Below are 25,830 nucleotides of genomic sequence, written 5' to 3' on the forward strand. Positions count from 1 at the left end.
AAGAGTATACCAGTGATGATCCATGAGATTTGGGTTCCAGGCACAAAACACCTTTTTCACTTTTGTGTTGGTTATGCCTATTAGTGAGTGGATCGTGTGGGGCAGGCGTTAAATTCTGTTTGACTAATTATGCTGCATAAGTAAAAGAAATGCTCAACTATGGAGCAGGGGTATATGTTCTAGATGAAGACATTCAATGCTATAATGGTGCAATTTAGATTCTTGGGCTGCTGTGGAAGTGGAATCAATGTATTAGCAAATTATTAAATTTCGTGATAGTCTTAACTAAAATATTACCATAGCGACAACTTGAAAAATTCTCTTTGAAACGAAGTATAACTTTTGGAGTTAGAGAAATGCTAGGCGTCATTCTCCTAATCATCTTTTTTTCAAATGGATTCAAATCCATCATTGGATTTGTAGGTTTACATGTGGATCCTACATATTCAATGTAGATTTTTTTTTTTAAAAAAAAAATGTATAGAGATGGTTAAGAGAATGAAGCCTAGACTTTCTCTTTGGAGCTTCATAGAGGTTTATAGAAGTCAAGTATCCAGACTCGCTCTATTTATTTATCATTTATCCAAGCAGCACTGAATGAAAAAAAATCTAATACATTTAACATGTTCATAGGAGACATATTCCTTTCTAAATGCATGAAGGGATGCAGTTAGGAAAGGGCATGTGTCTCAGCAGGTTAATTTTGTACATGCGTTGACAATCAAGTATTGCATCATGAAGAATCCAAGTGCTGAGTAAAAGAGATTAAAAAAAAAAGAAAAAGAAATAGAATATCAGGTACCTGCTGCTCCATTTTTTTTTTTATAAGTACCTGCTGCTCCATTAAACATGATGATTACCTGAAGTATTCTTTTGCTTGTATGCTCTACAATGCATATCAATGTAAGTGCTCTATGCAATATTGCCATCTTCCTCATCTGGTTTCGTCATACGAAAGAGCTCTATGCAGTTTGTACATGGTTACAAGAAACTTACCAAACTCTCACCTAAGAGACGCTTTTGGACTTAACTTTAACGAGTTAGCATACAAATCATGCTAAACATAAGACTGCAGTTTTGTACCTTCAATCCATCCTTACAACAGCAAAATGAGATGCCAATTTCTACCAGTCATCAAAAGTAGGAGTGAACGCCCGTCAATTTATCCAGCAGACATTTTCTGATATTGGGTGTACTATATATGCTATCTACATTATGGTACAGATGCAAGATTCTGAATCCTCATCGTCAGAGTCACTAACATCACTGCAAGCATTAACAGGGGACTAGGAATGAGAGACAATTATAAATGAAGGATAAATTTATAAAAAATTATGCAACGCTGAAGTACATATCACAAATTTTATGGTTTATCTCATGTGTCATAATTTTCTTTTTCACTAAAACTGGAGTCTATAGGGCATAGATACTGCATACTTCTGAATTAGTTCTGCAGCCAAAACAGGGGACTGGGATGAGAGATTATTGTAAGGGAATGATAAATCAAATAAAAATTATGTGATACAGAGTAAATCATATCACAGATTCTACATCTGATCTCATGTGTCATAATTTTCTTTTACGATTAGAACTGGAGTCACTAGGGCATAGATATTGCATGTTTCTGATTTAGTTCTAAAGGCAATGAAGCAGATTAGAAATTAAAAAAATGTTTTTCTTCTCTTAGAGCAACCAATAAGAGTTATGTGCTAAACCTAGGGTTGATTTCAATGATTTTCTTTTCTCACCAGTATCTTGCAGAAACAACCATTACACATTAGGGTGTACAAATTCTAAACTATCTCTCAAGGCAATAGATCAAACTGAAGAGTTTAAAGAAACTATTTTTCTTCTATTCATTTAAACTAGGAACCACTAAGGTAAGGTGTGCTGAACCAAGGGATGTTTTCAATGAAATGTTTCACCAGTTTGTTAGAGACGATCATTGCATGCTAGAGATGTGAAGGTAGTCATCTCCTCAACATAAGCAGTAAGTAACAATGAATGGATATTATTGTAGTGATAAGGTATTGCCACCAGTAGCACCTGGGTATCAACACAAATCATGTGACAAACATATTTTCTGGTCGTTCAGGACATAACTCTGCATGCCTTAAAAAGGTCGGATGTATGTCCCCTCCTTTTGAGGTATTGCGTTGGGCAACCCAAAGCACAACATAATGGAAAAACGAAAACAATTCCTATTTCAATCCCGACTTTTGCCACATCTGCTTCAGCCTTTCTAACAGCAAAATGAGAGACAGTATGATAAAAACAGCCCAGCCCACTATCTTTTTTTCTTTTTCTTTTTCCCCTAAAGAAATTTCAGTTTCCCCAACTCAAAGTTTCAATTTAGAGAAATTATACTGTCCTCAAAGTTAGGGTATAAGAAAAATACTTAATTACATGTTTTGCAAATGTGTTTTAAATATGAAACACTGCAAGCCTAAATTTTTTTACAACACTCTTGCAATCTACTAAATGCATAGTTAAGTTCTTGTAAGATGAAATAATGTTGAAGACTGAAACTTTTTTTTTCCAAAGTTGAATCAGCTAGCAATAGCCAAAGGTTACTACTATGCTCAAACAAGATTAAAACAACTTACCAATTCAGTGACTTGGCAAATTAGACTCTTTTCAATTATTGTATTCAGAAAACACAAAGCTTTGTGGTAAAAGGACAGGATCAATAATTGTGACGAGTTTGATCAAAGCCAAACTAAATTTTATAAATTCCCCAAAACCTGATTCATCTCTTCTGCTCTACATAACTCTCAACTCTAGCTCATCCTTCCAGAGCCCAAATAGATCCATTTTTATACATCAATTGAGTTCCATCTTTCTACAAACATGTTTTCTGATCTTAAAGTATAATTCTAAAATCTTTTTGCAAGTCTATAATTCTATCATTAGCTACATTCACTTGCAAAGTCTGTCTCTACTTTGCATAATATCTTTCATAAAAAACATATGCAGCACTTTCCATGAATAACCAAATTTATTTGCAGACTAGGATCATAGAAGAAATTAAACAAAGAAAGGATCATACGAAAATGATCCTGAAAACATAAAACAAAGATGTTATTGGGGTACAATGGACCAAAAATGGGGCTCTATATACATCTAATGAAAATTCTTACATGATGTAAATCCAGTCAAGTATTTTAATCTGAAGTCAATATATGGTGTGTGTGTGTACAGTTTTGCAAATCCACCAAAATAAGATTTCCCAACAAATTCATGAACCATCAAGTAACATGGACTGAGAATACAAGCAAATAAGTAAAAGAAAATAGAAATGCACTCTCACACAAACTTAACACAAATGCTCCAAAACGTCAGATGTTCAATTGATCAAACTACAAAGACAATAAACTGCCTAGAGCTATCATGATGACACAATGGGGGTCAAACCATGACACAACATCAAGTCTAGGTTTAGGCAAGGGATCATTCTCAAGGCTATTTGTGTTAGACCAAATGCTATTAACTATGTTAACAGTCCTAGCTATCATCATGCTGCTAGGTTGATCTTTCCCTCGTACGGAAACAACAATAGTTTATAACAGAAACCGATCAAGCTTCACTCATACTATAATCGATCAGCATAAACCCAATCCTCAATTGCAGTTCACTACCTTAAATAGGTTTAAAGTTCATGTTACTCCTGTATTATTGGGTACCAATTCAGAAACAACAATCGACCATTTAGACATTATCAAACAAAATTACTGTTCTATACAACCATAAAATCATCACAGATGAATGACATTACATTTTCTCTTCATCTGAAGCTTGGCTGCTCACGGAATTTTAAGGTGCAGCCTCTAATTTTAGTCTTAAAACAATATATAGCTAGGTTAATAAAGGCACCTTATCTTCCATGCGGTAACGAAAACAAGTTTCAAAACCAAGAAACTCGCTACTCAAACAAGCAAGAAAAATCATAAAACAACAACCAAAACATCAAAATTCTTAAACTTTGTCCAAAACCATGCATATCTAAGTACATGACTCCACTCATACATTACCTCGGATCGAATACCATCACCTCAGTGAGCTTATTCCCATTCCTATCGTTCCACTGCACCTTCCGCTGCGTCTTCTCAGACTTCCTCGACATCCCACCTCGCCGAGGTGGCAACAACGAATTAGACTCACTATCTTCCTCTCCATTAACGAGGCGATTCTCAACCTTTGCAGAATCTATACCACCCACAGCCTTAGTTTTGCCGCCATTAACATCCTTAGCATCCGTATCCATCAATCAAACAATCCCCAACAATGAGAACCCAAATTCCTCGCCAATCAGCTCTGATGAAAACAGAACGAAGGTCGAATCTCTGATTGGAAATTCACAGAACTTCAGCAATTCACAGAAACCCAATTCACCTAATTGCCTGAAAAAACAAGAATTCACAGACCCTAGCCCCAGAAAATTCAAAATTTGGAGGTAGGTCTGTGTATAAATCACAGCCTTTCCCAAATGCAGAGACGAGGTCAACGCTGATTCCCTGCTTTAGTTTGCCATGAGGGAATCAGCGAATGGAGAAATAAGAAATCAAAGAACATTTGAACTTAAAAGAGAGAATAAAATTCCCAATTGGGATGGGGGGAGCAAATGATTCCCGAGAAAATGACGGAAAATTAAGGTTTCAGAACGAATTTGGTGTGAAAACAACTACTAAACTGAAATGAGATCATTTCATTTTCTGGGATGGGACAGAACAGATCACAGGGCTGTCGTGGAGTAACAATTTGATTAGATTAAGAGAAGAATAAAAAATAAATAAACAAAAATAAAAATCCCCCTGAATTTGAGCGATTAATATCTTATCAAAGATTTTATCGATAAGTTCGGATTGAGAAAAACAGAGAGCGTTTACTTTTCTAATTGGTTAGGGAGAGAACAGATTATGCAGTAATTTAGAGTAGAAATTGTTGAAAGTGTGTCAAACAAAATATTCTGATTGGACGGCTGGGATTGGAGGGGAGAAGCTATTGGCGTACGGTTAGTTATTCTCGTTATGATAGCTAAATAGAGGGTTCAAGTGTTGGGAAACAACTGTGTTTGGTTTGAATAAATGGATCGTAACAGGCTATAAAAGGAATAAAATTATGGATGGTTGGAGCTTGGGATAGAAAAATAAAATGATGAATTTTAACTCAAATCTTTTGAACTTCACTCTATTGTCCTCATTCATCCAACTTTTACTATTGTGTCTATGAATTCATACTATGTGGTGTTAATAGTATTTCCATTTCATTAACTATTTAGTGGCTAAATATGGGGGTTTAGGGTTTAAATCAAGTTGGGCAAAAGTAAAACTCACGAGATTCTAATAAAGTATTTCACCGCTCGCAGTGGTGGTTAAGTAGTCTAAAAAATATATTATGAAATTAAGTACATATTATGATAGTGGGTTCGATTTATCGCAATGAAAAACTATTCACATAAGTTTTATTAGTATTAGTCGTATTAAAAATCACTAATATCCGGGTAAGATTTAGTTGGGCTATAATTCATTTAGTCGCCTCGCTCCAGCCCACCCTTTAGAAGAAAAAAAGAATGCTCAAATTACTCTGATGCAGACTTGCATCTTATCCATCCACTGATCCACAGCTGCCTTGTACTTGTACCCATCAATAATACTCATGAAGCTCTTCTTCTATTTAATGTTGTGGGCTCGATTCTAGAGGTTTTATATCCTTGGACAATGACCACTTATTTAATGATGTGGGCCCGATTCTAGGAGACAGAATCCTTTTTAGTTTATTTTAGACTAAAAAATATTCAATTAATAATCAATATTTTTTTAATAAAAATATTATATATTTTAAAATATATATATAAATAGAACATGAGTCCCATTAATAAAAAAAAAAAAAAAATATTATATATTTTGAAAAATAAAAAATTAAGAGATGACTAGTCACCCTAGTTGGGATTGGGGGTGACTTCGACCACCCCAGACCGATCTGCCTGGGGTGGCCGAAGCCACTGGCCCTTGGGGGTGGTTTGGCCACCCCCAAGGGCCAAACGATTTTTCTTTTTAATTTTTTAGTTTGGGTTTAGGGGGTGGCCGGACCACCCCCAAGGCCCTTGGGGGTGGCTGGACCACCCCCTATGGCCAAGATAGGGGGGCAGTCACCTCTTATTTTTTTATTAATTTATTTATTTATTTTTTTAATTTGAAATATTATTTTTTTGTAGTGGGGCATGTGTTCTAGTTGTAGCTCTAGGATTTCTAAGAAGAAATTTCAGCCATAAACTAGATATTCTCCAGCCTATTATAGACTAGAGAGGATCCTATTCCTGATTCTAGAAGGCCGGTCTAGGGTGGCCGAAGCCACCCCTAGCCCCAATTGGGGTGGTCCAGCCATCCCCAATGGATGGTCAGCCACCCCTTAGTTTTTTATAATTTTATTTTTTAATTATTTTTTAAAAATATATAATATTTTTTTTATTATTATTATTAATTGAACAGATGTCTTGTTTATGTCCTCAAGATCTCTTTAAAGAGACCTTAAGTTTATATTAAACTGAAATTATCTTATGCCCTTTGTCGGAGCATTACCGTCGGTTCTTATAAAGTATAAACATAACCTCAGTAGTATTCAATGTGATCGTGGCCATTTTTAAGGATTGGTTGGTAGTTGAGGTTTATGACACTATTGGTGGACTCTCTCCGTACCCTATGATTGGCCTTTTATAATGCAATCTCTTGAATACAATATATATATATATATATACATACACACAGAAAATATAATTGTAAAGAGAAGGATGATAGCCTTAAAAGAGCTTGGCATTTTAGTCTTTAAAGTTATATTTCAATTTTAGGTAAAAGTTAAAAGGCTTTTTAAGGCATTTTAGTCTCTTTCTCCTCTTGACCTCTCCTTCTTGCGAACCGAGTGTTGTGCTCATGTTGCAAAGCCAATAAACAAGTAATCGTCACCATCGCTCGGACCGCTGCACTAAGCCAAGAAACTCGTGCTCGTTCCCGTCTCGCCATGCTCGTTGCCACCTCCTAAATTAACTTTCTTTAGCATAGCCCGTAATGTTATCTCTCTCTAGCCACTCGTCAATAAAGCTCGTTATTGAAGTTATATCCATCCCAAACATACACTCCATGGCTCATGAATAATGCCACGGAAAGCCAAAAAAAAACGCATCTCGTCATGCTTGCTGCCACCACGACACATTATGGATTTCAGCACAGGTCTAAGCCATTGAATTCTCTATATCTAGATATAAGTTTAATTTATTTGAGTTATTTTTAAATTAAAATAAAAAATTATAGGATAGCTTGTGTCATAAAAAAGTGATACGAATGGAACTTGAAAATGCATTTCTAGAAACATGAAATACAGTTGTCTGTGTTGGACAGATCGGAGGAAGGTTTGGACTCCATTGGACTATCCACCGCCAGGAACTTACCCCCCCCCCAAAAAAAAAAAAGAAAAAAAGAAAAAAAAGATCTAGGAGTGTCAAAGAAGTGGCCGTGTCTTCCGAGTCCCAAATACGGATGTGTCCATATAGGGATGGTTTCGCCACTCCAATGACTAATTTGAAGGTGGTTGAACCATCTTTATGACTAAAGAGTACGGTTTAACGACCTCCTTGACCACGAGTGTTATCTCCTTTGTCCAAAGGGCATATAGTTCGGTCACCCCAACAATCACCCCTCTCATTGCACCTCCATTTTTTCCTCCATGTCACGATTTGTACTATTTATAGCCGAGGTAGTGCAATAGATCTCAGGATCGAGATCCCCCACAATAGGGGGAAAATTGCCCATCAAGAATATTTGAAATCTTTGTCATCCAATGTGATCCAGAGGTCTACAAGCCGTCACGTGTCCCACTAATAATAAAATACTATTTAAATTTTAAAAAGAAATTTTAAAAGAAAATAATAAAATAATTTAAAAAATATGGGATGGCCGGCCACCCCATTTTTACCATACGGGGGGGTGGCTGGCCACCCCTGCCGAAGCCACCCCATAGCTCTAGGGGGTGGTTCGGCCACCCCCTATGGCCAAACCCCGAAGCCACCCCCTAGGGTTAAACCCAAAAAATATAATTTATGGGTTTGGCCATCGGGGTTACAGAACCACCCCTTGGGGCCCCAAAGCCAACCCCAAAGGCCAGCTAGGGTGGCTGGCCACCCCCTATGGCAAAAATGGGGTGGTCGGTCACCCCATATATATATATATATATTATTTAATTATTTTCTTTTATAATTTTTTTAAAATTTTTTAAATAATATTATTTTATTTTATTATTAGTGAGTCACATGGCGGCTTGTAAACCCTTAGATCACATTGGATGGCCAGGATTTCAAAAATTATTGATGGGCAATTTTTCCCTATTGCCAGGGATCCCGATCCTAGATCTCGATCCTCAAAGAAGACCCCTATATACAAATGCCCTGTCTTCTTCACCCTTGACTTCCTTGAAACGAGACAGATTACCTTAATTAAAACCTTTTATTTCAATGAAGTTATAATTTCATCCTGTAACTATTTTAAATTTTTTTTAAAATTACCATTGCTTTCAATTTTAAACTGATGGAAAGTGAGAAAGTGTCTCATATTGAGTGTCTCACTTTTTCTTTTAATAAGTCCTAAAATGAATGTCTACTTCTGAAAAATTAAAACTCTTAACAAAAGCTTCTCTCTCACAATTTTTAAAAATCCTGCCCACCTTTGGACATTTCATTCAAAATTATATCGTTTCAAGCTATAAGATACTCAAATTGAGATGAATTTTTTTATTATTATTTTTTTTTTAAGGTAATGTAACGACAGAAATGGGAAATCTCAGGCATTAATAACAAGTGTCGGTATTTCAGGCCTTTGGAAGTTCTTTGCGATTGTATTTTAGAGCAGTCCTTTACGGTGTTAGGAGTGGGGATGTCACACCAAGATTCTTTGCACCAACTGACGTGACACCAATTCTACTTGAACAGTTCAAAATATTCAGAAGAAATTAAATAAATAAATAAATAAAATCAACAAACAGCAAGATTTCTTATTGTTTCTTTGTAATAGGATCCGAAAACAAAATCTAGCAAGAAGAGGATAAGCACAGGCAATCACTTTAGCGTGCCTTGTACCCAAGTCAATGACAAAAAGAAGCAAAAAGATGGGATGAAAGTGGTTGCTTCAAATGTTGCCAAACATGATTGCGACGTTGAACTTAGAGTCTACTCAAAGTTCATTAACCTCTAAAAACTCTCATCTCACTTCACTTCCACTTTCAACCATTTGTGGAGAGATCAGGCATTTCTGAGGATGGCGTGCTTTGAAAGAGCGTCGCCGGCACTGAAGGATATCCTGCTCAAACAGTACCGGTAAGAACATTTTATATATTGAAAAGTCATGGTAATTAACAATGTTATCCCTAACAGCTATGGAAGTTTTCCAGCTGAAAAGGAGGAGTTGTTATTTAGTGGAGCTTTTAGTGCCTTGTATGGTCTCCAGAAAGTGTATGCAAGAGTTATTGTGCTGACAAAACTATTTGTTGCTCACTACTGCTTGATTACTAGTGAGAAACAAATGTTGCGTGGGCAGAAAAGTACCTCTCAATTGTAGACGTTCAGCCATTTAGAACCAAGTATTGCGTCCAAATGTTATGAAACAGCTCTGCATGCATGGAAATAAGGTGCAAAATGAGCAAGTATGCGGCAGGCACTTCGCTGCCAATTATAACAATGCTCACGCATGCAAACTGTAAAACCCATCTTGCTAAATATCTTAAATACACAGGCAAGCTCAAATAGGCCCCATCATGCTTGATCTGAGATTTTATTATCCAGAAGAAAAAAAAATATAACAGCTCATCAACATTCAAGGCATTGGAATTACTGCAGTCATAAACATTGGACATAGCATCTATGTTGTTTTTTTATTTGGTTGACAAGATTTCCATTCGCCACAAGAATACCATTCACCATAAAATCATCAGGGAATCTAGGAAATGTAATTTCCATTCTAATCTTCTGTAGGAAAAGATACGGAAAATCAATGATCTGGCCTTAGGTTATTACAGGGCATATAAGTAGAAAATTGCGTTTCACTATGTGGGAGCTGTAGGCAATTATTTTTACATATGAACTTTGGCGGACAGAAAGATGTGTTTTCCAGGTGGACAAGCAACGGAATGTTCAGCACTAGTTGGTGGGTGGGATGAAGCTGTATACTTCCATTAGTATAATAGTTGATAGCTACATCTTCCACCAAGCAGGCATGAAATTGTCACTTCTGTTGTCAACATTTCTTACTGTCAAACTTGAATTTAGCAAGGAAATGGAAAATATGCCAAAGCATCCTTCAGGTGGACTAGTAATCTCTAGGTTCAGCTTATCATAGAGGCAGGTGAGCCATATAAAAATACAGAGAACCTTTCTTGCCCTACAGGCAAACAAAAAAATTCAACTCTATGGACGGGGCATCACATTACTGTAACAACCAAAGGGATTGCTAATCTTAACTTGAAATGCTACATTAGAGTTATCAGATGGCATCAAACCTTGTAATCCTAATAATCATCCGTAATTGATTGGTGAGCTTAATTCGAAAGTAAACCTTGGTCTGGATAACTTTATTCTTGAAGGAGATTTGCTTGCAGTCATCCTCGCCTTCCAAAACGGCGACCTCTCCATTTATTGGTGAAAGCCTCCTATAATTATGGATACTCTCTTGATTCTCTTTAAATTTTTCCAATTGGATAGCAACCAAAATCCACAGAAGCAGAATCTCTTTTGCCCATAATCTCGCTGACCATTGATTCGCACTCACTCGCTCAAAAGGATTCATGTAGTTGAATCAATCAGTCAGTTAGGATTAAGGCTTAGTTAAACCGAGTTCCATCTACCACAGTTTGTAGAATCTATCTCATATTAATATGTTTACTTCCTGCTTTACAGTGTGAAGAAGTTGTCAACAATTTTATTAGGCTTATTAATAATCGACATGGTATTGTGAATGTAAATGGACAGTTTAATTGGAGAGAAAAGGACAAGAAAATTCCAAAATCCAAGCCATGAAGATGAGGAATGAAATGATTATTTTGGAAGTTTAATGTTTTTCTTTCTGTAGATTGATGGATTGAAAATAAGTTGTAGGAGTGTTAGAGAAAATTATAACCATTGTATTTATAAAAAAGAAATAAAGAACAGAAGAAAACATAACCATTCTGACAATCAACATTGTTCCTCTCATGGCAGTGCTGAAAAGCCCATGGAGATCGATCATCACTTGTATGAATTCGGATCTGTGGAATACCACATCCAGGTAAAACCCTCGGCACTCGTATCATATAAAAACTTGATATATTTTAGTGTTCAACATCCATTTTCTGTTTCTTGTACCTAGCTTCAGTTGATGCATTCATGTGAATGAATTAAAATAAAATAAAAAATCATCATGCATAGAATTTCAGAACTCTAGTGTTCTCAAGATCCAAATATGATTCAAGTAAAAATATTTTTACTCGCTCTTTTTTCCAAGAGCTCCTCTAGAACTCGTGTTCTCCCTGCTTTCCCCATCTCCCTGTCTTCTTTCCTTTTGCTTTTCTTCTATTCATTTCTTGCAAATGGATATTTCAACCATAGATCTCGACTCTCTCATTGCCCAAACTGAAGCCTTAACATGGGAGGATCCTTCCTCACAACTCGATACTCTCCCTCCTGATCTAGTTTGTGAAGAACTTCTTCCACTAGTAGGACATATTATCTCCCAAAAAACCCACAACAATCAATCTGTTAATGCTGCCCTGATCAAAGCCTGGTTCTTTGCCAACCCCTTTTCCTTTGCCGTTCTTGGCCCAAACACTTTCCTTTTCAAATTCTCCAAGGAAGAACATATTAACCGTATCCTCAAACAGACTACCTGGAATGTTAATGGTTCCTTACTAGCCTTACAAAAATGGTCTCCTACAGCCTCTCTTGGAGATCTTTCTCTTAAAGAGGTCCCTTTCTGGATTCAAGTGCATGGTCTTCCCCTTCTTAACATGACTATCAAAAATGCCATTGCTATTGGAAAAGGTCTTGGCCATCTTGTGAAGGTTGATAATTCCAGTGGTGTTAATTCCACTTTTCGCAGCTATCTTAGGCTCTTGGTTAATATTGATGTTAGCAAGCCACTTAATCCTGGTTTTTCCTTCACCAGAAATGATGGTACCATTTCTTGGATTAATCTGATATATGAAAGATTGGATGCTTATTGCACTGACTGTGGGAAGATAGGTCATAAGCAATATTTTTGTATTGCCCCTCAAGGAGAAAGATTTCCATCCAGGTATAAAATTTCTCTAAATGTCACTATTTTTTCCAACATGCAATCTTCCTCTTCTTTAGCGAACCTGAAGGTGAATACCACCCCTCCTTTACCTATCTCTGTTCTTGACCAAAATTCAAAGCCCACCCTGACATGCAATACCAGTAACGTAAACCAGCCAGAAAACCTCCTCAATCCTCTCAACTCTCTGACATCCCAACAACTAAATCCCACTCCCATCACCCCAAGACCTGATTGTTCCCTTACTCAAGCTCCTCCCTCACAAAATATCCCACCTACTGCTGCAAGACTTGACCCCTCCCTGGAAAATACATTAAATGCCTTATCCCTATTTCAGAAACCTGTTAAACCTATCCCACCAAAACTAGCTCCCTCTTCCAGCTTGTTAGTTTCCAACCTAGAATTGGATTCTAACTTAATGGATCTTACCCCCATAAGGCCCACCAATCCCCAATTGAATAACCCAGCCCAAAAACTTCAACTCAAGCCTTCCACTTCTCTCTTTTCAAACACAACGGCCTCAAAAAATACTAAGTCACCTTCCATTCCCGCCAAAAAAAACACATACAAAAAATATTCTAGAATCTCCCCTTATAACACTCGTCCCCCCAAAAAACCCTCCTTACCCTCTTCGGATAGCTTGAATTCTCCCAATTCTAGTTCTCCTTACTCCCTTTCAGTTTTGGTAAACAAGAAAAGACCATGCCTATCTGATTTGGAATCCACTCCTAAGAAAGGACCTGGTGCTAACAATGAAGTTGTTGATCCCTCAGATCATTCTGAGTCCCTTTCTCTAGAATTCTCTACTGGTTCTTTTGAGAAGCTTCCAGCAAGATCTATGTTTAAAGCTGCTCGTAAGGGAAAGAACAAACAGGTTTCAGTAGTGGTGGCTGCTGAAGTTGACTCTTCGAAGAAGGGAGGCTGTGTTCAGTCTCCCCAGTATCAATGAAGATCCTAGCATGGAACTGTAGGGGGCTCTCTCGCCCTGCTGCAGTTCAAAGTTTGAGGGTGTTGATCCGTGATCAATCCCCTGATGTCATCTTCCTCTCTGAAACTAAATCTCCCCCTCCCCAAGTTTCTGCTATCTTAAACAGACTTGGGTTTTTCCTTATGTCTCAAGTGGCTCCCTCCGGCTCTAGTGGTGGCCTGGTTCTCTCTTGGCGCCCAGGAGTTGATCTTGAATGTTTCATTACCAACAAGAACAACATCTCTGCATGGTGCTTTTCTGACCCCCCTCACTCTCCTTGGATTCTCTCTTGTGTCTATGGTCCTCCTGACAGAAAAGATAAGTTGGATTTCTGGGACTCTTTTGCCTCTGTTGGTGAATTTTTTGAAGCCTCTTGGCTTTGTATTGGTGATTTTAACTCTGTTTTGGATCAATCTGAGAAGCTTGGTGGGAGACCTGTCTCCAGCTCATCTCACTGCCCTTTCAGAAGCTTCATTGATCATTTTGGTATGATTGACTTAGGGTTTGCTGGAAACCCTTTCACTTGGTGTAACAACAGAAGAGGTGCTGCCATTATTAAAGAAAGATTGGACAGAGGTATGGCTTCCCCAAATTGGGTTCATTTACATCCTGAATTTTCCCTGCTCCACCTCCCTGCTTTTAACTCTGATCATAACCCCATATCTCTCAACACAAATAGTCGTTCCCTTTTCCTTCCTAGACCTTTTAGGTTTGAGGAATTTTGGACTAAAGCCCCTTCTTGTGAGCAGATTATCAAAGTTGCTTGGCAGAAACAAGTTCCTGGTAACCCTGCTATTTTTCTTCCTAAGAAGCTCAAGAATACCAAAACAGCTTTACTGAAATGGAACTCCCTGCATTTTGGTAACATTCAAAAAAGGATAAAGGCTACTCTCGCCCAATTAGATTCTGTCCAACAAGCTCCTCCTTCTTCTTCCACTTTTGACAAGGAAGTAAGTCTGAAATTAGTTTTGGATAATCTTCTCAGTATGGAAGAATGTCTTTGGCGTTCTAAGTCCAGAGAAACCTGGCTGACTTGTAAGGATCGTAACACTAAGTATTTCCATACTTCCACTCTCATTAGAAGAAGATCTAATGCTGTGAATTTTCTAAAATTGGCTTCTGGTGAGTGGATTTCTTCTAGAGAAGCAATTGGTGGAACCTTTTCTGCCCATTTTTCCAACTTGTTCACTTCTTCTAGCCCCCCCATTGATCCTGAGATGTTGGACTTATTCTCTCCCGTTATCACTGAGGAGGAGAATGTCTCTTTATGCTCCATTCCTTCTGAAGCTGAAGTGCTTCAAGCTCTTGCTAGTCTAGGATCTACTAAAGCCCCAGGGCCAGATGGTTTTACTGCCCTATTTTTCAAGAAATACTGGTCTCTAGTTAAAGTAGATGTTTTGAACTGTATCTGGAATTTTTTCAAGAATAATCACCTTCTGAGAGAACAGAATCACACCTTTATCACTTTGGTTCCCAAGCTTAGTGGTTCTCATACTGCTCATCAGTTTAGACCTATTAGCCTTTGCAATATAGTTTACAAGCTCATTACTAAAATTCTGGCAAACAGACTGAAATATCTTCTCCCCAAGATTATCTCTCCACTGCAGTCAGCTTTTGTGCCTGGTAGGAATATCCAAGATAACACGATTCTTGCTCATGAGTTACTGCATACTTTCAAAAACAAAAAAGGAAAAGGTGGTTATATGTTTCTCAAAATGGATATGGAGAAGGCTTTTGATAGAATGGAGTGGGGGTTCCTCCTTGCTATTATGGAAAAGCTGGGTTTCAATCCCATCTGGATCCACTGGATTAGGATTTGCATTACCTCTTCCTCTTTCTCCATTTTATTAAATGGTAGCCCTTTTGGTTTTTTCTCCCCTGAGAGAGGGTTGAGACAAGGTGATCCTCTATCTCCTTTTCTCTTTATTCTGGGTTCAGAAGTTTTTTCTAGACTCATGTTTAGAGAGGAAAGTTTAGGCTCCATCAAAGGTCTCCAGATTTCAAGAAACTGTTCTGCTATCCATCATCTTTTGTTTGCTGATGATCTCCTCATTTTTGGTAAAGCCACTATTTCTGAAGCTTCATGTATCAAGTCTTGTCTGGATAAGTATTGTTACTGGTCTGGTCAGTCCATAAATCCAGCTAAATCTTCCATTAGGTTTAGCAAAAACACCTTCCCTGCTACCTCATCAGCCATCTCAAACATTATACCTTATCCTTCTAATCCTTCAAACTCCCTTTACCTTGGTCTCCCTATTCTGATGGGCAACTCTAAGAAAAGAGCTTTTCAAGGCATTATTGACAAGGTTCATAGCAGAATTGATGGCTGGAGAGCTAAGACATTGTCTCAAGCTGGTCGTTTAGTTCTCATCAAATCTGTGGCTGCTGCTCTTCCTTCTTATGCAATGAGCTCCTTTTTACTGCCCATCAGCACCAGCACTGATCTCGACAGGATCTTCAAAAAATTTTGGTGGGGTTTCCCTCCCAAGAAGGCTAGAAATCTATCTCTTAAGGCTTGGGACTCCATTTGTTTTCCAAAGGAGTTGGGAGGTTTGGGAATCAGAAAAATGAGAGAAGTGAATTTAGCCCTTATCTCCAAATTGGGGTGGAAACTTCTTTCAAATGCAGACTCCATGTGGGTAGCTCAACTTCGAGGTAAGTATCTCCACTCTAGTACTTTTCTCTCCCCCTCTCCCCATTCTTCCTCTTCCTGGCTATGGCAAGGTATCATTAAGTCTCTCCCCTTCATCTCTCAAGGTGCCTGTCACAGAATCCATAGCTCTTCCTCTCTCCCTATTTGGAGCTCCTCTTGGATTCCTACTCTTCCTTCTTTCACTCCATCTCCTTCCTCCTTTTTGGTTAGCCCTTTTCCCAATCTTATTGTTTCTGATCTTTTTCTTCAAAACCTTAACTCCCCTCATCTCTCCTGGAATTTTCCTCTGCTTTACCACCTTTTTGACTCATCCAGTGTTATGGAGATTGCTAAAATCTCTATCTACCCTGCCACGACAGAGAAGTTCATCTGGACTCCTTCCTCTAATGGTCTTTTCTCCACCAAGTCTGCCTATAAACTCATCAGTAGCTCTAGGTCTTTACCCAATTCCCCCCTAGATCCCAAGCAATGGAAACTTCTCTGGAATCTAAAGCTTAATGATAGACTGAAACTTTTCCTTTGGAAAATTGCTTGGGATATTATCCCCTCCAAGACTAGGTTAAATGCAATGTTTCCCATCCCTCCAGCTGATTTATTTTGTCCCCTATGCAATGTAGAAGAGGATTCTCTTTCTCACCTCTTCTTCAGATGCTTCTTTGCTAGAGTTTCTTGGAGATCTTCTCACTGGCCATTGGATTCTATGAAGTGGTCCTCCCTTAGCCTCTCCGACTGGATCAAAGGTATTTTATCTCCACATCAATCTTTTGGTATCCCTCTAGCAGATTCTCACTTATTCCAAATTTATGCTGTGGTGCTTTGTGATATGTTATGGTTCTCTAGAAATCAAGTTGTTCATAAAGGTGTATTCCCTGATGTCTCTATTCTTGCTGGAGACATCAAACGCATATCTTTAGAACATTTTGCAGCTTGGAACTCTATCTCTACTCCAGTAAGAGAACTCTGGTCTCCTCCTCCAGCAGGCAGTTTTAAAGTAAACTTTGATACAGCCATAAGAGATCTCTTCTCTGTCCAAGCAGCTGTTTGCAGAAACTCTCAAGGCATCATTGTCAAAGCTCTCTCTCAAGTAAGGCCTCCCTGTGATCCCACATTTGGTGAAGCTCAAGCAGCCCTTCTGGCAGCTTCTTTGATAGTCTCTTTACATTTAAAAAATTTTATTTTAGAAGGTGATTCTTCTATTGTAATTTCTTCTTTACAACATCCTACTATAGTCTTAGATTGGAAGATTGAGCATGTAATTTCTGATACTATTTCACTTCTCCCAATTTCCTCTATTTGGGAGGCTAGGAAAGTTCACAGAAGTGCAAACTTCTGCGCCCATCATGTGGCATATAGGGCCGCGGCAAAAGTTATCTCGAGCTGCATTCCCTCCTTATTTTCTCCTCCTATTTCTATCCCTATTTGTAGTGGCAAGGATCCACCTTTTGCTTTTTCCTCTTTTTGAGGTCTTTGTAAGTTTGTTGTTTTCTATGAAGCAGGTTTGTTACAAAAAAAAAAAAAAAAAAATATGATTCAAGTAATCAGGTTAATTGGAACATTTGATGATTGCGGAGCGAGTAATAAAGATTACATCTTTGAGCAAGAGTTCGAATTTAAATTGAAAATTTCAGAAACCAATATTAGTGGGAGAAGAGGCACACGTTTTATGATTAAAATTTTGAATGTGTTTGTGCTGTCAGCTTGTAATTATACACGTTTTATAGCTTTAACAAATAACTTAAGAACTATTTTGATGATTCCTCTCTAATGTTTAACAGACTTCAGCATCAGATCCATATCACACGTACTTGTCAATATCCACCCCACTACTGTCCCAGGGTGCCCTGCTATCGCATGGGCTTTCACACTACACTATAGAGATGGTAAAGGGAGTTAGCTCTGATGTCATGGAAATTGTTGAACCAGCAAAAGAAGGATACCAGCTTACTCTAAGTATTAACTTTGATAAGATTCCGCGTGGCAAAGGTTTGGTAATCCTTCACTTCAATGATATACAAAAGATTCTTGGTACTTGAAATATTTTTTTCATACTATTTACATCTTAAAAGCTGTTTACTATTATTATTATTATGAACGTAAGAGCAACAATTTTAATAGAACTGTGAATGGAGATATACTGTTTAATCCTCTTGGCAACCATGCAGACATAACTAGTCGAACTAAAGATATCCAGAAAAAAAAAATGATATAGTAGCATTTCAACATGTTAATAGAATGGATTTGATGAAGTGGGTTATTAGGCATTGAGATGAACTTAAAATAAGGAAAAGATTAATAAACTGCTAGTCACCACATTAAAGGAGAGATATGAGCATAAGCTTTTATAATCTGAATTGAGCGAGTCAACATCATGAAACAAAGTCTAAGACACAGAAAGAAGAAAGAGCACACACCTCCAAATGCATCAAGTTGAAAAATAAAGCTCCAAAAAATTATCATTTAATTAACGTGGTTGCCACCTCGCCAATATTGCTATTTCAGAGGATCTGGGTAGGGAAATCCAAGTACCCAGAAATACTAAGCTAGTAGAAGGAAGCCAACATAATCTCCTGATAATCCTGCAAAGAAGTAAAATTAACGTAGGTAAAGAATCATTTTATTGAAGAGAAAGGTAACACGTTGAAATTTCAATAGTTTTTTATACACGATTTCTGTGCGGAGCAGAAACAGTACAAAAAACAGAAAAGGACAAAATAGACTAGAATAGTACCCTGAAGAAATTCAAACAATATGTATACTATTTTATTAAAACCTAAAGATCTTCTAGAATTTGGAGCTTAATTTTTTTTTTTTTAAAAAAAAAAAAAAAAAAAAAAAAAAAATCATTTCCTTTCTGCCAGGGATTTGTTATACAATAATAAACTACTAGTGGAAGAATTAGCAAAATGCTTAAGCGAAGGTTGCAATAATTGTAATTGATACATGTTTTCTTGTTCCAGACGCTGTAAAGGCAATTACAGAGATATCTTCAGTGCAAGCAGTAATACTAAGTTCTCAGTTGAAAGAAATGTTGCAAAATGTCAATTCGCAGGTTACATTTCAAGGGATGTACAAACCAATCAAACTAGTCTATCACCCAAGGGAACCTTTCTTTGTCATCAGACAGGTAATTCCACATGTACAGTCAAATCCTCTATCCTGAATTGATTCCAGAAACAGCTTCACCAATTCTTATACTCTATTCCATGCTACATTTCTACCAATTTTATTATGTAGCCTAGGCTGTATGCCATAAGAACATTAGCTGCCAGAGACCTATAAGGTAAGTCTGCGTAAATAATAATCTAGTAATTTGGCCCATCACTAAGTTCAACCAAGATTTACATTTCAAAGATTTGAAATTTCAAATTGAAGCCAAAATTGAAAAGTTTGAACAGCTTGAAATTTTACTCTACTTTCTTATGCAACTATGGATTGTCTAAATGGAAGGGAATTCATGTGTTTGACAGCCACAAAAAATCATAGCAGTGTTCCCCATGCGTTTCAAAGAAAATTCAGATGTGATTATTGCAACAGCCTTCTTTCAGGTTTGTGCCTGACATGATATGATATATCTGGTTATTCTGGTGCTATCCCTCAGCATGATGGTTTTTTTTTCTTTGTTCTTTTTGCTTTTATTCACTTTCTCCAGGAACTTATGGATGTGGGAAGTTCTCAAGAATGGGCCAAAGTACCTCCTTGCACCTGGTCACCCATTCCTCCTCCAGAACTGAGAGGAGAACTTTTTGAAGATTTGAGCACCAATGGAGGATTTGTCTCTTTTGGTATCCTTATGACTGCCAACCACAAGTTCACACAAACACAAATACTCCAGATCAAAATATTTCGTCGTGCACCTTCGATCATGCATTTTAAGGAAAACTTCAAATCAAACTATGAGATGCTTTTTATAATTTTAAGATAACAGCAGCTCATTTTTATCTTTTCTTTATATAGCAGATAAAGTTTGAGTAGGTTTAGTCTAAGACATTTATGCATAAATTTTTTACAGAAATTTCTTCACACCATGTTGAGGGTAAAAGACTAGATAAGACTGTATGGAGTCTATTGAACTTCTATGCCTATGTTAAATACCATGTAAAGGTAATATCTCTATAAACTTTTTTTCCCACTGGTCAATGCTTTTTTTCTTTTCCGATTCTTCTTAAGATTGTTAGGCATTGGTCTTGTTACATATTCGGCTAACAAGGTTATTCAAATAGTGCACCAGAGGTTTTATTCAGAGAAGGATGAGGAAGCGTTTGGAAAGTTTGGTTGAGGTAACCTAAGCTGCATCAAGTAATCTACAATCTAGCATTCACTTAATATTGCAAAAAGAACAACTTCTATAAAACCACTTTTGGACCTCACAAAAGATAATTAAACCAAGAAGAAAATAACAGTGATTCTCTCTACATGACTTGCAGGTCCTGCAGAAGGCAAGCTCAGAAGAAAAAAAACTATTTGAAAAAGATCAAGGTATGCTTTCAACTGATATATCTTTAAGAAAAGTCCAAACAACAGTACTGGTTTTTCTTTTACCCAGAAAGAGGCACTGTCCTTAGTTTCTGTTCAATGAAGAAGTTGAGATATGAACTTAGCTAAACTGCCGATTCATCACATGCCATTTAGGAAAGTAACAATACTTCTAAAAAGTTTAAAAAACAGAAATTTTCAAATTTACCATACTCAGTTTAGCAAAAAGTTCCCAACACAGTAATAGTGGAACAGAAACAAAGAAAATCTTCTTACGCTTTTGGCGTGTTACTGTTTGTTTTGATGCAGATGGAGGATGGAAATATATACGAAAACTGGTCAGTCTATCAAAATCTAAAATCTTCAAACGAAGATATGTCAACTTAAGCAGGAAGATCAAGCGACTCCGTTTCCGAATTAAAATCCACGGATTTGGGCGTTTCCGTCGTCGATGGTTGAGATTCCCAAAGTTTTCTTCTTCAAGGGGATATACCAAATTAGATTAAAACCATTCCCATACTTTGTACATTCCAGTATATGATTGCAGTTAGGACATTAGATTGGTGCCAGATATGGACTTCTATTACTGTCTGAATGTAATGATTCAAGAGCTTCACATCATCAATAACAAACATCCTAAGTTCCTAAAACTTTTATGTCCTTCAATTCTTTTACATAGAAAAGCTCACTTAATCTGTTTTAAGCTGTCATTCTCTTGGAAATCTATAAATATATCGGAATACCTCAGTCTTCAGAATAATCAAATACCTTGGCTTTTTCTCTCCGAACATTAAACAAAAACATGCACATTATTCAAATATATTAAGATTGTGGCAAATGGAACTATTTGAAGAGCAGTCAGGAAAATCACATTGAGATATGACTAGTCAAGTTGAAAACTAACTCTATAGATCATAATTTTGCAGACAAATATTAGCTACAAAACGAGATAGCAAATAATGTATGGTTAAACTGGCATATTTTCCTCTTGAATAAACCATATGCATATTGATGTGATCTGAATATTAAAAGACTGACAATTATACTAAAAGCAGTATCAAAATGTTAGAAAGAGAAGTAGAAGTCTGAGAGAAACTTACAGAAAATTAATTTGTTCTCCGAATATTGACACACTAGATCAATATCTTCAGCTAAATCTCTGAAACTGCTCAACCAAATCCATTGCAAGTCATGTCATTACTCTCAAATCAGAGATCCTAACAAAGGGCACCATCTATGGTCTTCCTATTTTTCTTTTTTCTGTTTTTTTTCTGTTTCTTTTTCTTTTTGGATCGAGATCAATACTCATGTCTAAAGACATATCATTGAGACCATGCAAATGACACATGGTAAGTTAAAGCGAGGCTGGTGAGCAATATAAAACCCAACCATAAAGTCGTGGTTTTTCACTGTTCTGTGCACTAAGAAAAGGGTGCACAACAGAGAGGTTGACTCATAAATCTTCCTTCTGTTCCCTTTGAACGACTGATTCAACATGGAAGTGAAATATCTAGACACAAAAGACAACAAAACATGCCCCTGATTCTTACACTACAACATATGAGTTATAACCGTAGTTTGTTTCCATATAAAAGCAATTAGCAGGACAAGAAAGAATCTAAATTTGGCTTCAAAGTGAGTCTTTTTCGTCCATCTGCTTCTCTCCCCACTAAACAAAAACAATGAAAACACCCTACACCTAATTTTAAGGACACCAACCGTCCATTATAATACAAAAGTGGAGAAGATAACACAAGAAATACTATGTGGCAGAAATGAGAATCCATACCAATTTCTCATAAAATTTTAAAAGAATAACCTCCATAGATAGGCATAGTGCTGCAACTTGCGTTGCTTTTGGATAAAGTAAAGGGTAACCAAAGCCCAACTTTTAGTTTAATAGCACTGTCCATTCCAGACCTACTTTAAGTTTGAGGTTCTCAAACCAAGCATGGGTGAGGCAGAGTTGGATCTCTTCCAAGCGTATTGTCTGTTTGCTAGTTTTAATGCCTTCATAAATTATGATATCTAACATATTCTAAACGTGTTTTAACAAAACAGTCTAAACAGATAACTTTAAAAAGAACGGGAGGACCAGAGTTATGTTCAAAAACACATAGATGGCTCTAGTCCTAAGAAATTTTTTTTATCTTTGCTTTTATAAGTAATGCAAAGCGCAAAGGGGCGCAACCTTATTACACAAGATATATATATAAGAGATAACCCACTAATGATGGAAAGCTCTAGTCCTAAGAAATATGTTGTGCATCTAGTACCATATATAGGAAATAAAGAGCGGGGACCTTTTTTATGTCACACAAATGGTGCACAAAAAGCCATGTGAAAATCCATGCCATGGTTCTCAACTCCTAGAACATGGAATTAGGAGGGTCTAAACTATCCATTACCACCAGTATCATCATCATTACCTTCTAAACCATAGTAACAAAGACAATATAAGCACGTGTAGCAACAAGGGAAGTAAGCAAGAAGCACATGGAAAGATACAGGAATCATTCCAACGGATGTGGATAATACTAGAGAGATTGTGAACACACACACATGCTATGAAACCTTCATCAGGTTAAAAAATAAATTTAATTATAAAGCCGGTTAGATGCTGAACAATAGTTACAGTCCTTGGAGTAAACGATGGAGTTCTTGTCCCGAACCTTCTTGCAGCATTTGCACAACCATGACTGGTCATAAAAAAATGTCATATGTGCATATAGGGAAACTCGATACAATTCAATGAGTCAACAATAATTATTTGCAACCAACACTACTCAAAAACCATGGCTATAATTAATAGTAAACATATATTGCTTTTTCATGACAAAAGGACAATACAAGAAACATTTCTCTGTGCCAAAAACAAGTTAACAAAAGAGTTAAGCACTGCCTACCTATAGAGAATGAAAAAACCACTAATCCCCATTAAACCAATTCTTTTGTACCAAAATACAGTTAAAACAACAATAAGGCATACATTTCAGTCCATCTCAAGCTCAGGAGGAGCACGCATGGGCGTAGTCTCCGATTCAAGCTCTGCCAGCAACGGCCCACTCGCCTCACCACACCTCAAATTCCGGTTACTCGACAGCAACCCAAACGACACGATGCTCACAACCAAGACCAAGATTGCATGCCCAGTAAACAACAAATTCATCAAAGAAACACCCCTCAACCCATCCTCCTCAAGATCACATTGCACATCGGTATTCCCCTTAGCTGTCAATATCGACATTTTTCGACACCCTTTTAGACCAAATACATCAGTGTACAAAGACAACCCGGTTTGCAACACCCAAGTACCCTTGAAAACCAATCCTGCGGATAACAAAAATTCGGCGAAAAACGCCGAAGGCTTAATCGATAAATACAAGCAACAACCAGCACAAAGAAGCGTCAGTGCACCTAACAGATCATACACAGCGCCAGAGACACCAGTAATTCCCTTCCCGATCACTGAATATTCCACAAGAAACGAAATTCCAGCGACCAAGAATACAAAACCTTCGTTAATAAGCAAAGGGTCGGTTTGTTCGCGAAAAATGACGAGAATGATCAATACCCAGAAGAGAAAAAGAGTCAGTGATTGCTGGAAAAAAGAGAATCGGTAGGTGGGGTGGCCGGAGAAGGTCAAGAAGATGAATATTTCGGAGAAGGAGGCAATGGGGAGGGCGATGATGAGAGCGTAGAAGTCGATGTTTTTCCATCTGGGTTCGGAGAAATACCACGTCTTGGAGCGGTAGAGAGATGGGTTTTTGAGGTAAAGAGAGGAGGACAAGAGGAGGCGGCGAAGGCCGACTGGGAAAAGGAAGAGGAAGGCCGAGAGATGGGTTGCTAGTGAGGCCATTGTGTTCGTGTTTGTACTGTGGGTTCGGTGTTCTTAGCTTTCTTTCTTTGAAGTTATGCGGCAATCGAATACGCCATTGCAATTTCTCTGTTACCCATTGCAGAGATGAGCGATCTTGGAGAGGCAGGCGGTGTTTGACTATGCGTTTATTTTTTCAATTTTTATTATAGGAAAAGCTCTATGTGCAGCGCACCCCCTTCACTCTCCAGTTATTCACTATAAGCCTCAACAAATTAGCTCAGAAAAAAAAATAAATAAATAAAAAATTACAGATTAACTGGTTTGGAATAAATACTTGTCTAAAGTTATAGAAAAGTTTGATTGAAGATGAAAAGAAAACAAATTCTAATTCTCATCATTTTTTATGGCATCCATGATCGTCGTTTATGTATCAAATGGTCCATGAGTAGTAGGGTTGGGCAAAATCCGAAAAGATTGATTTTCCAACATTGATTAAGCGGACGGAATCTGGTTTGAAAAAATGAATCTTTGATAGGGGTTGGGTCGATTGTCAAGATTAGGGTGTCAAAAAACTAACATTCCCCTGCCCATCAACCCCCTTTAGTGTTTACACAAAGAGTAATGCTATATGTTAGTTATATACTGTATCTCTATTAAACTCACGTTAAAACATAATGAGCAATGCTAAAAATACATGGCTAGATTTGTGTATCTATTATCTTAGTAAGTTCACGTAGTTGGGTTTCATTCTTAGAAGGATCATTGATTTTTCAAAGCATTTTCATGTTTTAAAGACAAAAGACAAAAGAGGCAGTGATGGAAGAAACCACTTGCTGATGTGGTTACCATAAACTTGGAATGCAGCGTTAAACAAATGCAAAAAGAAGATGTGTGTCGGTGTTATTGCAAGAGACTACAAGGAAAATGTACTGGCAACTACGCGTACCACAACGCCTGTTATTATTGATCCCATAATAGTTTAGGCGGTGGCCGTATGAAAGATAGTAATTTTGTAAAAAATTGAGAATCGAGAGAATTGCTTTTGAAATTGTGCATAGTTTGCAAAGGAATGCTCTTATTCGAGTAGATATATTGAAAATATTAAAACTATGTTGAATGAACGAAATGATATATAAAGCCTACTAAAAAGGAAGCTAATGAAGCAGCTCACTGTTTAGTGAAAGCGGTATTTCACCCATATCTAGAAAAAAGTGTAGAAGGAAGAATGTCCTACTTTTATTCAAAGTATTATACTTGTCCAACAAGATGTTTCTAAGACTAACACATGTTTCCTTTAAGAATCAAAATGGAAACTATTCTCTCAGAACCTTCCTATGCCAGACTCGTCAAAGGTTGAGACTTCCTAATTTCTTCCTATGCCGTAGTCCACCAGCAGTTCCACATGCATGCTATTCACATGCTCCGAGGTGGTAGGAACTTTGCAATTTCTTCCTTGCTACAACCATAGGTCAAAAATCTTGAAAGTCCTCCTTCATTTTACACCGTCCAATATTATCACAATTTTCTTTTGTCTTTTCTTGCTAAATAATTAAGCTTCGAAATTCTTCCTAATTGATTATCAACGGCTTGGAAAAGAGTGATTGATGGGGGG

The 25,830-nt window shown here is 37.3% G+C and overlaps 3 protein-coding genes across 4 annotated transcripts; 1 reads left to right on the forward strand and 2 right to left on the reverse strand.

Moving 5' to 3' along the window:
* Nucleotides 1-772: 772 nt before the first annotated feature.
* Nucleotides 773-5,025, reverse strand: LOC132178678 (uncharacterized). The gene is made up of 2 exons (XM_059591171.2): nt 4,032-5,025; nt 773-1,266 (listed from the first exon to the last, which is right to left on the reverse strand). The coding sequence occupies exons 1-2, from the start codon at nt 4,262-4,264 to the stop codon at nt 1,209-1,211; spliced, it is 291 nt and encodes a 96-aa protein (XP_059447154.1). The 5' UTR covers nt 4,265-5,025; the 3' UTR covers nt 773-1,208.
* Nucleotides 5,026-8,994: 3,969 nt separating this feature from the next.
* Nucleotides 8,995-24,422, reverse strand: LOC132177438 (uncharacterized). Of its 2 annotated transcripts, none has more exons than XM_088515585.1 (4): nt 23,388-24,422; nt 18,337-18,501; nt 9,587-9,650; nt 8,995-9,341 (listed from the first exon to the last, which is right to left on the reverse strand). In XM_088515585.1, exon 1 carries the CDS (start codon nt 24,255-24,257, stop codon nt 23,391-23,393), a length of 867 nt encoding a protein of 288 aa, XP_088371711.1. In that variant the 5' UTR covers nt 24,258-24,422; the 3' UTR covers nt 8,995-9,341; nt 9,587-9,650; nt 18,337-18,501; nt 23,388-23,390. The 2 variants fall into 2 exon arrangements, with proteins under 2 accessions (XP_088371711.1, XP_088371710.1); XM_088515584.1 differs by having other exon boundaries at nt 21,499-24,422.
* Nucleotides 9,284-21,480, forward strand: ARPC2B (actin-related protein C2B). The gene is made up of 10 exons (XM_059589763.2): nt 9,284-9,358; nt 11,234-11,300; nt 17,701-17,908; nt 18,883-19,049; nt 19,393-19,470; nt 19,575-19,707; nt 19,935-20,026; nt 20,146-20,202; nt 20,350-20,401; nt 20,708-21,480. Exons 1-10 carry the CDS (start codon nt 9,300-9,302, stop codon nt 20,902-20,904), a joined length of 1,110 nt encoding a protein of 369 aa, XP_059445746.1. The 5' UTR covers nt 9,284-9,299; the 3' UTR covers nt 20,905-21,480.
* Nucleotides 24,423-25,830: the final 1,408 nt, after the last annotated feature.

Source organism: Corylus avellana, chromosome 4 (assembly GCF_965113065.1).
Source record: "Corylus avellana chromosome 4, dhCorAvel1.hap1.2, whole genome shotgun sequence".
Classification (NCBI taxonomy): domain Eukaryota; kingdom Viridiplantae; phylum Streptophyta; class Magnoliopsida; order Fagales; family Betulaceae; genus Corylus; species Corylus avellana.